Below are 13,704 nucleotides of genomic sequence, written 5' to 3' on the forward strand. Positions count from 1 at the left end.
TTCAGACCCCCAAGCCAACCCTAGTTTAAAAATACAAAAAACTCAGAAACTCCGAAAAATCAAAAATGCCGAATTTCGGAAGTTGAGAAATTCAGGAAATTCAAAAATTACAGGAATTCAGCAATTCGAAAACTCAGAAAATCGGAAATTCAGTATTTCTGAAATTCAGAAATTCCACACTATTGGGGTCCAGAAGTTCTGGAAATCGGGAATTCAGAATTTCGGAAATTCAGAAATCGTCAAAAACATTTTGCGCGATTGGGAAAAAAGTTCAATTTTAGACAGTAAAATTGAGTTTTTAAAATAACAAACCAAGAAAAAAAAAATAATACAAAATAAGATTATTCACAAGAACTTCTTCTCCTTGCTATTGGCGAATCGTCCCTGCAGCTCTTTCATCTTCTCCACTGCATCCTTGCTTCCTCCAGGCTTCAATCCACGTACTTCCATGTCCTTCTCACGATCGAATGGACGACGTTCGCCGGGTGTGTAGCCCTAGAAATATTGATTTTTGATGAATTTGGAAAAGCTGGGACAGATTAGGATCGTTTTTCACGAATTTTAGTCCATTTTTCATGAATTCCGGACCATTTTTAATAGGTTTCGGAAAATTTTAAATGGTTATTTGATCATTTTCGAGGCCCTTGGATTCAGGATTGATATTTTTGGACCAACTGATTTAGATATACAGTAGTACAAATTGTTTGATTTGTAGCTCTTGAGTTCTTCTATCTTTCCAATTTAGTTAATCCAAAACTATTGAACCTAAAGGGATGCGTGGAAGGGTCCGTTTTTATGATTTCTAGAATGAAAGAGGTCCAAAATTTATGAAAACGAGTCAAAATTCATGACAAATGACCCAAAATTCATGAAAAATGGTCCAAAATTTATAAAGAATGGTCCAAATTTCATGAAAATTGGTCCAAAATTTACGAAAAATGACCCAAAATTTATGAAAAATGGTCCAAATTTCATGAAAAAATGGTCCAAAATTAATGAAAAATGGTCCAAAAATCGGGAAAAAAGGCTAAAAAATTATTAACAATGGCTCAAAATTCATAAAAAATGACCCAAACAAGCTCAAAATCCCCACTAACCGCATCCGTAACCTTCTCCTCTCGCTGCTTCTGATGTAACTCCAACAACGACGGTCCCTGTATCTTTCCAACAACAATCGCCTCTTGCCGAGCATCGGCCATCGCCGCTCCCACCGATTTCGCCGTCTTCATCTCCTCCCGCCGCTTCTTTTTTGCTCCCGGAGCATCTTCCCACGTCGAATCCCTCTCTGAAGCTGTTCCTTTTTTGAATGTCCGCGCACCAAGTCCGAAATTTCCGAGTTTTTTTGGGACGGATGTCATCCATTCCTCTCGTTTTGGTTGCGAATTCTGGAACAATTTTTGGGGTGAAAATAGGCTAAAAATGGGGATTCTGAGGTCAAAATAGGCTGAAAATGGCAATTTTAAGGTCAAAAATGGGTTAAAAATGGCGATTCTGAGGTCAAAATTAAGCAAAAATCTTCAGTTTTAGGGTGAAAATGAGCTTAGAATGACAACTTTCTAGCTAAAAATAGACTAAAAATGGTGTTTTTCAGCTCAAAATCGAGCTAAGGTCACCTTTTCCTCATCCTCTTGCTCTTTCTGCATCACCATCCTGTAGGCTCTCGCCATCGCTTCCTTGTCCTCGTCTCCGGCAGCCACTGGCATTGGACCCTGCAAATATTCTATTTTAGGTCATTTTTATAACTTTAGAACCATTTGAAAGGTCTGAAACCATTTTTCTAAGCTGTTGAATTAATTTCAGAGCTCTTAAACCATTTTGGGGGGTCTAGAACCATTTTTAGAGCTTTGGAATCAATTTTATAAGTCTCAAACTATCTATTAGCTTCAAAATAGCCAAAACTCACAATTTCATCGTCAGAATCGTCTTGGGCGGCTCCTGAGGCTCCCGGAAGAGCTGGACCATAGTTTTGACGGAAATTTGATGGAATCGATGGTCCGTAGCTGGCGCCGGCGTACTGAAAATGGAAAATAGGGAAAAAATGAGCTAAAAAACAAAAAAATCTGAAATTTTTGAAAAAAAATTGTTTTTGAAATTTTTGAATTTTTCTAAAATTTTTCAATTTCAATGTCTAAAATTTTTACATCTTCATCTTCGTCGTCGTTCTCTTCTTCTTTTTCCTCTTCTTTTTCTTCTTCCAAATTTGAAATTCCGCCAATTTTCGGAATCTCTGGACCATAAGTCTCTACTTTTTCATCTTTTTCCTCGGATTTTTGACTCGGAATTACTGGTCCGTAAGTGATCCAAGCATCTTTTTCTTCTTCTTTTTCCTCTTCCTTCTCTTTTGTTTCCTAAAAAAAATTTATTCAATTTTATTTTTTTTTTCGAAAAATTCACTTTTTCTTGATTCTGGGTGAGCCAGGCGGGTAGTTGGGGGCCGTATGACATCTCTGAAAAAATACAAACAATTTTTGAAAACAGAAATTTCGCAAAAAACAACAAAAAACCGGTTTCCATCAAGAAAAACAACCGAATTTCATATAAATTTTATTCGCTGAGTTCGGGGACTAACTATGGTCTCGGCAAGCGCGCTCCATTGATAACCAATGTTCTAAAGTTGAGCACAGCTTTGGAACAATTTTTTTCTTTTTGAATTTTATATCAAAATGTAGATCAAAATCTTAGCTTTAATTTTATGTACAATTTCATATTAAAAAAAACGAAATATGTTTCTAATTTAGACTATTAAAATGCAATGCAGGTGGCCGAATTCCATCTGGCCGAAGTTTCTCCGCTGGCCGAACTTGGCGAATCCACGTTCCTTGCGGAATTCTGGTTCTTTTTCTAGGGTTTCATAATCGATTTTTCCGGGGATTTATTCCCGGAAAAATAGAAAAATATAGTTGAAAATTGGGAGAATCTGAAAAAATGATCGAAATTCCTCGTTTCTTGTTGTATTTAACCTAAAATTTCATCAATTGTTTTCAGCAAAACGAATGTCATGGTTGTCTAAAGTGTCAGATATTGCGGGAGCGGCGGAGAACTTGCTTAATAAGCTTGATGAAAAGGTATTTTTTGAAATTTTTGTGGAAAAAAAATCAATTTTTTGAATTTTTTTCAATTTCTTGGTTTTTCCAGACCGGAGATGCCATCCAACAAGCACGCGACACCAATAAGCCGCGCACCCGTCAGGGAAGCGCCGCCAGTATCCCAGCCACCGTGATTTCCATGCCAGAACATGTGATAACCGAAGATTTCGGGCGGCCGGCTCCATCTATACCGTCTAGGGCTCAAAGTGATTATACCGGAGCTGGTTGGCGGGGAAGAGGCTTTGAGCAGTGAGTTTTCGTAGTTTGATTGGTGAAAAATTTCAAATTTCCCGCCGAAAATCTGTCAAATTCTCAGAGGCAGCTCATCTCAACAGCCCGGCGGTGGCGCAGCGGCTTCTGAAAGCTGGACGATGGTTTTGAATTCGAAAGAAGTGAAGTCGGCTCAGCGGGAAGATGATATGAGAAGTGTTGGAGGAAGAAGTGTGGCAAGCATGAGAACTACATGTGAGTGGCTAAGAGGAGATGAAAATAGCTAAAAATGACTTAAAATTGGCTATAATAGCCAAAAATCTATAAAAAAAGATTCAAAATTCATGAAAAAATGTTCAAAACACATGAAAATGGGCTAAAATCTATGAAAAACAATCAAAAATTTCTGAACAATAGTCCAAAATTCATGAAAAATGGTCCAAAATTCAGCAAAAATATTCCAAAACTGAAAACTGTCAAAATCTGACCGAAAATGCTGAAGAACGGTTCAAAATTGACATAAAACCGCCAGAATTTTGTCAAAAATGTATGAAAAATGGTCCAAAATTCATGAAAAATGGTCCAAAATTCATTAAAAATAGTCTAAAACTCATGAAAATTGGGCTAAATTTCATGAAAACTGGTCCAAAATCAACTGAAAATCTTGTGAAAATGACCCAAAATTGACCAGAATAGCCCCAAAAACGTCAAAAATCGATTTTTCAGCTGAATTCGCCGGCACCGATTCGAGTCCAAACTTCAAATCGCAGCTATTCGCCAAGGATTCACAAATCTCGGTTTTAAAGACAAAACTCGCTGATAGTGAGCGAAAATTGGAGAAACGAAGTCAGGATTACTATGAGATGAAGGCGGAAAAGGAGATGTTGGAGAAACGAGTGGAGAATCAGAAAGTGTCGAGTCAGGAGATGGATAGTCTGCAGGAATTGAAATTGGCGAGGTAAAATGAGTTTTGGAGCCATTTTTCATGATTTTTGTGCCATTTTTCATGATTTTTAGGCCATTTTTCATAATTTTTGAGCTATTTTTCATGATTTTTGTGCCATTTTTCATGATTTTTAAGCCATTTTTCATGATTTTTGAGCCATTTTTCATGATTTTTAGGCCATTTTTCATAATTTTTGAGCTATTTTTCATGATTTTTGTGCCATTTTTCATGATTTTTAAGCCATTTTTCATGATTTTTGAGCCATTTTTCATGGTTTTTAAGCCATTATTCATGATTTTTAAGCCATTTTTCATGGTTCTTAAGCCATTATTCATGATTTTTAAGACATTTTTCATAATTTTTGGAGCATTTTACAGAAAATAGTAAAAATCTTGCCCCACAATTGACCGGAAAAAAAACAGAAAAATGAGCTAAAATCTCGATTTTTTCCCAATTTCTTAGGCCTAAAAACTAGCTGAAAAACCTGGAATTAGCCTAAAAATCCTACTATTTCCTCTGAATTTTTCAGGCCTATACTGCCTAGAAATCGTCTAGAATTAGTCTAAAAATCATCCCATTTTCCAGACAAAAAGCCCAGGACCAAAAAGACAAAGCCGTTGAGGAGTGCAACCTTCATAAGCGCAAAATCGTCGGGCTCGAGGAAGAAATCCGAGCGATGGTTGAGCAATTGAGATTAGCGAAATTCAATTTGAACGAGAATAAAAAGGAGTTTGACGAGTACAAGAATAAGGCGCAGAAGATTCTGACGGCCAAGGAGAAGTTGGTGGAGTCGTTGAAGTCGGAGGTGGGGCTTTTTTCTGAAAATCGCGAAAACTTCGAGGTTTTAAGGCTGAAAATGACTCTGAAAATTGACTCTGAAAATCACAAAAAATGATAAATTCTGATCGGAAATCAGTGGTTTTTGTCACTTTTTGAGCCAAAATTGGTTCAAAAACTCCCCGATTTTGATCCAAAAATTAGGAGAAATTTCGGTTTTTGATTAGAAAATCCACCAAAATTGACCCTAAAATTCCCTATTTTCAGCAAGGAATCGGCTCCAGCGACCGACCGGTCCATCTTCTGCAAGCCGAAGTTGAGGAGATCCGAGTGGAACGAGATTTGACAAAAGCGGATCTAGAATCCGCACAACTTCAAGTTTATACGCTCCGGTCGGATATGGAAGAGCTGGAAGCGCATATAAGGTGAAATTGAGTGAAAAATCGAAAGAATTGAGCGAAATTAGGCTAAAATCAAAAAGAAAACGGCTGAAAATAAGCGAAAATACGGCTGAAATTAGGCTAAAAATAGCTAAAAACGAGTAGAAAACGGCTAAAAATTGTGAAAAAAAACATGCAAAAAATAGCTAAAAACGAGCTGAAAACGGCTAAAAATGGTGATACATTGGTTTAAAAAATCAGCTAAAATTGAGCAAAAGTAGCTGAAAAATACACTATGGGATTAAAATTAGGCTAAAAAAACGCTGAAAATTGGGAGAAATCTACAAAAAAATTAGCTAAAAATCCACTGAAATTGAGAGAAAATTAAGCGAAATTGAGCAAAAAATCGGCATAGTTCGTCAAAAAATCTGTAAAAATCAGCCAAAAATCCGGCTGAAAATCGTGTCAAAATCTGCTAGAAGTTAGTATAATTCAGCGAAAAAACCGGCAGAAAATTCGACTGAAACTAGCAAAACATGGTCAAAAAATTGCCTGAAATTGAGTGAAAAATCAACTAAAATTGAGCAAAGTTCACCAATGATTTTGTGAAAATCGCCTGAAATTTTGAGGAAAAAATTGGCTAACAATGAGCGAAAATTGAACAAAAAATCGTCCCAAAATCTCGAAATTTGTCAGAAAATATGCCGATTTCTACGAATAATTCATTTTTCGAATTTTGCAGAGACCTCTAAAATTGTTTTTAAAAATATGCTAAAACGAGCAGAAAACAGCTAAAAATAGTGATACTTTGGTTAACAAAAATCAGCTAAAATTGAGCAAAATTGGCTGAAAAATACACAATGGGATTAAAATTAGGCTTAAAATATGGAAAAAAAAATCAGAAATCGAGTGAAATCGAGTGAAATTAAGCCTAATTAAAGGCTGAAAATTGGGAGTAAATCAACAAAAAATGAGCTGAAAATTATCAAAAAATGAGAAGAATCCAACTATAATTTAGTAGAAATCAGCGAAAAACCGGCTAACAAATCGGCTAAAATTGAGCAGAAAATGTGCAAAAATCTAGAAATTAGCCAGAAAAAATACCTAATTTCTGTGTCTTTTTTGACAGTTTTCAGGACAGAGTAGGAGCATTTTTCATGATTTTTGAGCCATTTTTCATGCTTTCAATGTCAACTTTTCGAGTTTTGCAGAGATCTCCAATCGCAGCTATCCGACCAAAAACGAACGCATCTCGAGGAGAAACAGACGTGGGACAGTACGATAGGCCTTCTGAATGAGAAAGTGGAATGTTCGAGAATCGAGAACGAATTCACGAAACAAGAAATGAAGAGGCTAGGAGATCAGCATCAGGCGAAACTAGTCGAAAAGGAGAATGAGCTGCGGAAGGTAATGAGTGAGATGAGAGCACGAATGAGGGATGAGCAATCGAAACAGGAGGATGATGGAACGACGACACAGTTGTCGGATATGTTGCTACAGAAGCAGCAGCAGTTGGAGGATGTGTTGAGGACGAATCAAGTGTTGAATGTTCGGTTGGAACGACTTCAAGTAGGGTTCCTTTTTTGGATTGCGAAGATTTCGATATTCGGAAGTTCTGAGATTCTGAAAACTTTAGTTCTTAAGATTTTGAAGTCTGAGGTTTTGAGATTCTGAAGTTTTGGGATCCCGATAGTGTCAGGTTCTGAAATCCTGAAATCCCAATATCCTGAGATTCCAAAATTCTGAGATTCTTCGATGCTGAAATTCCGAGATTCTAAAATGTTGGGATCTCGATATTTTCAGATTCTGAGATTCTGAAATTCCGAGGTTTTAAGAATTTGAACGTTGGAGATCGTGAGAATCTGAAAATAGGGGATTCGGAGATGCAAGAAACTCTGGAGCGCGAGATTTTTGTGATTCTGAAATTCAGAACCATCGAATTTCTGAACTTTCAAGATTTTAAAAATTTGAAATTCAGGAACTTTGAGATTCTGTAAACAGAATCTGAACGTTTCAGAAAATCGCATATTCCAAAATTCTGAAGTTTGAAGATTAGAAAATGTGAGATTCTGAATTTCCAACATTCAGGGGTTTTAAAATTCTGGAATTCTGAGATTCGGAGATTCAGAAGTTTTAAGGTTTGAGAATCTTAGGTTCTCAGATTCTAAGATTCTGAAATCGACGGAATTTGGAGATTCTGGAAATCAGGAAATCCATGAATCACAGATTCTAAGATTCTGAAGTTCTAAAAAAAAGATTCTAGGATCCCGGAAATATGGAATTCTGAAATTCAAGATTTTGAGATTGCGTAATTTAGAAATTCCTAAAATATCAGCTCTACAGGTTCTTTGATTCCCTGATCCTCCGATCCTTTGATCCTTCAACTTATTTCAAATTTCTTTATCCTCAAAATCCAGAAATGCAGAAGTTTCAAGAGTCTTAGCTTCTCAAATTTCGAATATCAAGCCCTGGTTCTACGATCCTTCGATTCTTTCAGAAAGCCACCAACCGTGAGACGTCTATCCCAATCGACAACCCCAACTCCTCCCCAATGCACACCTCCTCTTCCCATCCACTTTTATCGAATATCAATCATCCGCAAACGCGAAACGCCCTTCAAACAGTCGACTCAACCGCCTTCAAACTGCTCTCAATGCTCCGTGGCCATCCGTCGGCTCGTCTTTTCTTCGTCTTGTATTTTATCATGATGCACTTGTGGTTATTCTTCATTGTTCTCACTTATACACCCGAAATTCATTGATTTTAGGGAGTTTGAATGGTTCGAAATGAGCCAAAAATAGGCTGAAATTGGTTTAAAATTCATGATTTTCGACAAAAAATTGGCTTAAAATGACTGTAAAATTCGAGATTTTTGACTGAAAATATGTATTTTTAGACCCAAAATGAGCCAAAATTGGTAAAAATTGGCTGAAATAGCTTGAAAATTCTAGATTTTTGACCCAAAATTGGCTGAAATAGCTTGAAAATCTGAAATTTTAGATTAGTGTTTTTGGGTTAAAAATGCTTCAATATGAGCCAAATTTCACTAGAAAATAAACCTTTTTTTTGTCTAAAATTGGCTGAAATTTCTGGAAAATATCGAATTTTTCAACCTCCAAAATTGGTGGAAATGACTCTAAAAATTGAAGTTTCAAAACCAAAATTCTGTAAATTTCGATTCAAAAATGATGATTTTTGGGATGAAAACGGTTTAAAATGAGCTCTGAAATTTACACAAAAATCCACTGTTTTCGACCTTGAAATTGGTTGAAAATGGCTGGAAATTTTGTGAATTTTGACCCAAAACTTATGATTTTTTGGCCAAAAAATGGTCCAAAATGAGCCAAAAATGGTATTTTCAGTCAATTTTAATCCCAAAAAATCTAGAATTTTCAGCCAATTTTCAGGCTTGGAAATTGGTTGAAATTGGTTGAAAAATTGAGTATTTCGATCTAAAAATCTATAATTTCTTCAATTTTTGGCTGAAAATATGTATTTTTTGACCCGAAATGAGCCGAAATTGGTGAAAATTGACTGAAATGGCTCAAAAAACTAGAATTTTCGACACACATTTGGTTGAAAATGGCTTGAAAATCTGATATTTTTATCACAAAATTCATGTTTTTTGTGTTAAAAATGGTTAAAAATGAGCCAAATTTTACTAGAAAATTGATCATTTTTTGCCTAAAATTGGCTGAAAATGTCTTGAAAATCAGAAATCTTTGACTCATAAATTCATATTTTTGACTGAAATTACATGATTCTTGACCCAAAATTTATGATTTTTGGAATTCAAAATTGATCCAAAATGAGCCAAAAAATGGCATTTTCAGTCAATTTTCGTCCCAAAAAATCTAGAATTTTCAGCCAATTTTTGATCTATTTCCCTGTATTTTATGTATATTTTTTTCTTCTATGGGATCCTTTAAAATTGCTCTTTTTCTCTTTGGTTAGTGCTATTTTTCTAAAAATACTTGGTTTAGATTTTCTTTTTTTCTCGATTTTTCCATATAATTCCGATGTGATTCTATTTTTTCCCCTGTTTTCCTTTTCTCTAACCTCTCTCTCATTTTCCCACACTATTTTTTTGAATAGTGAACAATATAACTCTAATTACTGGTGGTTTTTAAGAAATTTATGAATAACCCGATTTTTGTAGAAATTCAAAAATAACGAATAAAAAATTAACAAAATTAGGGAAATTTTGACTTTTTTTGGGTGATTTTTGGTAATTTTTTCCATTTGAAAATATCTAAATTTGAACGTTTTTTTGCTAAAAAATAGCGATTTTTGGGCAATATATGACTGAAAATTGAAAAAAAATAAATACAATTTTTTTTGATATTTTTGATTTTCAAGAAAAATGAATTCTTAAAAATTGTCAGAAATCTGGAAATTGAGATTTTTTATCAAATTTTTTTTGTAGAAAGGGTTTTTTGTGGTTTTTCTGGTGGATATTTGAGGAGGGAAAAAGCAGTATGTTGCGATTTTTAACTTAAAAATTTGGAGTTTTTGGCTGAAAATTTCAGAAATTATAAGTTTGAAAATTGGGATTTTCAGCTAAAAATTGTGAATTTTTGAGCCTGGAATTGCAGAAGGTGTAAAATCGCTGAAGTTCCAGCTTTTTTTTACTGAAAATTCTGAATTTTCAGCCAAAATTCCCCCAATTTTTGTGTACTCAAAATTACGAATTTTCAGCCGAAAATTGGAATTTTTCGACCGAAATTTCAAACTCAAAATTTCGACATTTTTTGCTGAAATACCGAAAATTTTCCCCTGAAAGTTTGACATTTTTTATTTGAGAAATGCAATTTTCGAGCCGAATTTTGCTAACTTTTGATTCAAAAATTCAAAATTTTGATTTGAAAAACGCGATTCAGAAAATTCTAAATTTTCAATTCATTTTTCCCTGAAATTTCCTCTAAAAACCTCTATTTTCACTTCAAATTTCCCCCAAAATTCTCTAAAATTGGCTTCAATTTTTTCTCTTCTTTCTCTAATTCTCTTCTCTCTCTCTTTTTTTTTCGATAAATAAATTTCCGATAAAACTTTATTGATTCTGGAAGTATGGGAATGAACTGTCATTTTCCTTTTTGACAGATTTTTGATATTTTCCGATTTTCCATCGTTTTTCTCTCTAATCCTCTCTTGATTTTCCCTCATCTCTCGAGATTTCAAAACAAATACTCTCTAATGGTGAGAGACGCAGACACACAATGAAGAGATGATGACTCATTCTGGGGGTTTTCGCAATGTTTCTTAGGGCAATTTATTCCTCTTTTTACAATTTTTAGATAAAAAAATAGAAGCAAAATGATTTTATTTTGTTGTTTTGTGGAGGGTTTTCGACGTGGAAATTGTCGATAAATTTGCTGAAAATCGAGGTTTTTAATGATAATTTTTGGATTTTTCGAATTTTTCGAAATTTCGAAAAATTGGGATTTTCTGGAAGTATGGGAATTTTGTTATTTTTTTCTTTAAAAATCGAATTTTTCGAAAAAAAAATTTTTTTTAATTTTTACTTTTGAAAAATAATGAAAAAAAATCACTTTTAGCTGTTTTTTATATTTTTTGACCTTAAAATGTCTCATTTTTGAAGTATAAAATTCTGTATTTTTCGCGAACTTCCCCCCCCCCCCCCATTTTTGTCTCAAAAAATCTAAATTTTCCGCTGAAATTCTAAATTTCCAATTGGAAATTTCTAATTTTAAACCTGAAATTTTGAATTTTTCGCCTGAAAAATGCGAATTTGCAGACTTGAAATTCTGAATTTTTACGTTTTTTTTTTTGCTGAAAATTCTCTCGAAATTTCAATAATTTCTGCTAATTTTCATTAAAATTTTCCTTTTTTTTCTGAAAATTTCAATATTTTTTGACCGATTTTTGATCTCTTTTTCAACTATTACTCTCGTCAATGCACGTTGCGGCCGAAATCAATGCCGAAAATTTACTCAAAATCGCATCGTCGGTCGCACAGCGAAAAAACAAATTGATGCATGCGCCTTTAAATACCGTACCTCGGACGTTTTTTTTTTATTTTGGGCCCTATTTGGCTGTTTTTTCTTTTTATAAGAAAAATAAATTGAAGATTTATAAGAATTAGACAAAATTAGACAGAAACAAGCAAAAAATGAGAGAAAAAGACAAAAATTCAATAAATGTTGAGGTACTGTATTAAAGGCGCGTGCAATAATTTGAAAAATACAGTAAGGTTCTCTCTGTGGGAGCTAAGCTCCGCCCACCGTTGTTTTCTCGTCCGCAACGTGCATTGATTTCGGACAAGAGTAATAAATTTCTCGATTTTTAAACTATTTTTTGAGCAATTTTTCGTTAAATTTTCAAAATTTTTTCAATTTTTTCACACTATTTCCACCTAGTCTTAGCTCTATTTCAACCGATTTTTCACCAATTTTTTCATGATTTTTGAGCCATTTTGCATGATTTTTGAGCTATTTTCCATGATTTTTAAGCCATTTTTTATGATTTTTTAGCCATTTTTCATGATTTTTAGGCAATTTTTCTAAATTTCAACCGATTCCCTCCTATTTTTCACCCAAATTTTAAACCGATTTTTCTCTATTTTCCTCCTTTTGTTGTCCTAAAAATCCCTCAAAAATTCCAGAATGTCGTCTCAACTGCCGCCAGCATTCAAACCCATTGCTCATTACATCAAAATCGCCAACGAGAATGCGTCTCGTGATCCAATCATCTACTATTGGTGTAAGTCTTGGAATTCGATGAAATTCCATGAAAAAATGTGCTAAAAATCTGTTTTCCTCGGGTTTTAAGCCAAAAAATCGCATTTTTGACCTAAAATTTGATGAAAATGTCGATTTTTGAAGCTTAAATAACCCCAAAATGACCTGAAATTCGATGAAAAGTGAGCCAAAAATTGCATTTTTGACCTGAAATTCGATTAAAAATGAGTCAAAAATCGGCGTTTTTGAGCCCAAGATCATCATTTTTGCGCCTTGATGGCCTAGAAACCCAAAACTCGGCCATCCGAATTTTTTTGAATTTTCGTGATTTTTTTCCAATTTTTCCCGGTTTTTTCTTTGTTGCACCACCCTGTTTGTTGTGATTTTGTGATTATGTTTTGCTGTATTTTTCACTTTTTTTCAAAAAAAATTTTTTTTGAAAAATGATTTTTCAAAAACCCCATTTTCAGACAGGGTTGTGCGATAGGAAATGCCTGGGAAATTTTCGAAAAATTGATTTTTTTTTCAAATTTTTCCAAAAAATTGCTCAGCCCTGCTCTGGATGGTCCTTGGAAGCTCCACAGCGAAATTCGACGAATCCTCATGGCGACGTCTTCAGAAGGCAATCATTGTGGAAAACGAAGCAACGGAGCTCAGAGATTCTCTAAGGGACTCCATAGACGCGCCAGATGAAACGATGAGCAATCTGTTGAATTCTGAGGAAATCTCGAGGAAAATTCTGGAGAAACAAGTGAATTGCGAGACGATTCGCGAGAAAATCGAGAAATTGGCTGCGAAAATCTGTTCTGGCCGTAGGAAAATCGCGGAAATCGATGAGAAAATGGAGAGAAAAGTGGAGGACGAGGCGAAATTAGAGCGAAAAATTCTGAATTTGGAGAGGGTTGAAAAGGAGAATTTGAAGGAGAAAAACAAGAAAAAACGCGTAATTTCGATTATGATTCGATTGAATTCGTATCGAAAATTGTGGATGATCGAGGAGGTTTTCGCGATTTTCAAGCTGAAAATCGATGGTGGACCCGCGTCGAGTAAGGGTTTTGGAGGAAGAATTGGTGCTGGAAATTCGGGAAAAATAACCATCTTGGATCAATATTTCCAAACCAACCAGATTAGATACGGTAGAACTTGACGAGCACTACAAAACGATACTAATTGGGTTACTGTACCTTGTCGATGGGTAAAGTTACGAGCCATAAACCGTCCACGGCCGAGTTTTTGGCGTTGCGTAACTTTGTTCATAACCAAGATACAGTAATCCGAATAGCACCATTTTGTTATCGTCTTCTCCTTCTGAATCACAATTCGAATCCATTCATTCAGCGTCCCCAGTGTCCGATCCAGGGATTTCACACGCCTCTCTCAACTGGGTCACATTTCGTCCCAGATGAATCAACGACGACGAGCACTACGAAATGGTGCTATTCGGATTACTGTATCTTGGCTATGAAATAAGTTAAGAAACGCCAAAAACTCGGCCGTGTAGCTCAGACGGTTTATGGCTTGTAACTTTGTTCATAGCCAAGATACAGTAATCCAATTAGTATCGTTTTGTAGTGCTCGTCGAGTTCTATCTTATCTAATTTGTTGGT

The 13,704-nt window shown here is 34.9% G+C and overlaps 3 protein-coding genes across 3 annotated transcripts in view; 2 read left to right on the top strand and 1 right to left on the bottom strand.

Annotated features, from left to right (window-relative positions):
- Positions 1–345: 345 nt before the first annotated feature.
- CBG00310 lies at positions 346–2,445 on the bottom strand (the record flags this gene model as incomplete). The annotated part of the gene is made up of 5 exons (XM_045243431.1): positions 346–495; positions 1,098–1,385; positions 1,614–1,709; positions 1,904–2,014; positions 2,395–2,445. 5 exons carry the CDS (start codon positions 2,443–2,445, stop codon positions 346–348), a joined length of 696 nt encoding a protein of 231 aa, XP_045091521.1.
- A 548-nt stretch (positions 2,446–2,993) lies between these two features.
- Positions 2,994–8,160, top strand: CBG00309 (the record flags this gene model as incomplete). Its single annotated transcript, XM_002638680.1, has 8 exons — positions 2,994–3,065; positions 3,136–3,335; positions 3,403–3,551; positions 4,023–4,254; positions 4,828–5,047; positions 5,287–5,444; positions 6,611–6,968; positions 7,897–8,160. The coding sequence occupies 8 exons, from the start codon at positions 2,994–2,996 to the stop codon at positions 8,158–8,160; spliced, it is 1,653 nt and encodes a 550-aa protein (XP_002638726.1).
- A 3,862-nt stretch (positions 8,161–12,022) lies between these two features.
- CBG00308 overlaps positions 12,023–13,704 on the top strand; it is a gene marked incomplete at both ends in the record, with an annotated part of 4,895 nt that continues 3,213 nt past the window's right edge. Inside the window, 2 exons of the mRNA XM_002638679.2 lie at positions 12,023–12,119; positions 12,649–13,143. Coding sequence (XP_002638725.2) covers positions 12,023–12,119; positions 12,649–13,143 — 592 coding nt within the window. The remainder of the gene's footprint in view (positions 12,120–12,648; positions 13,144–13,704) is intronic.

The sequence above is a fragment of the Caenorhabditis briggsae genome, assembly GCF_000004555.2.
Source record: "Caenorhabditis briggsae complete genome, chrI, whole genome shotgun sequence".
NCBI classification, from domain to species: Eukaryota; Metazoa; Nematoda; class Chromadorea; order Rhabditida; family Rhabditidae; genus Caenorhabditis; species Caenorhabditis briggsae.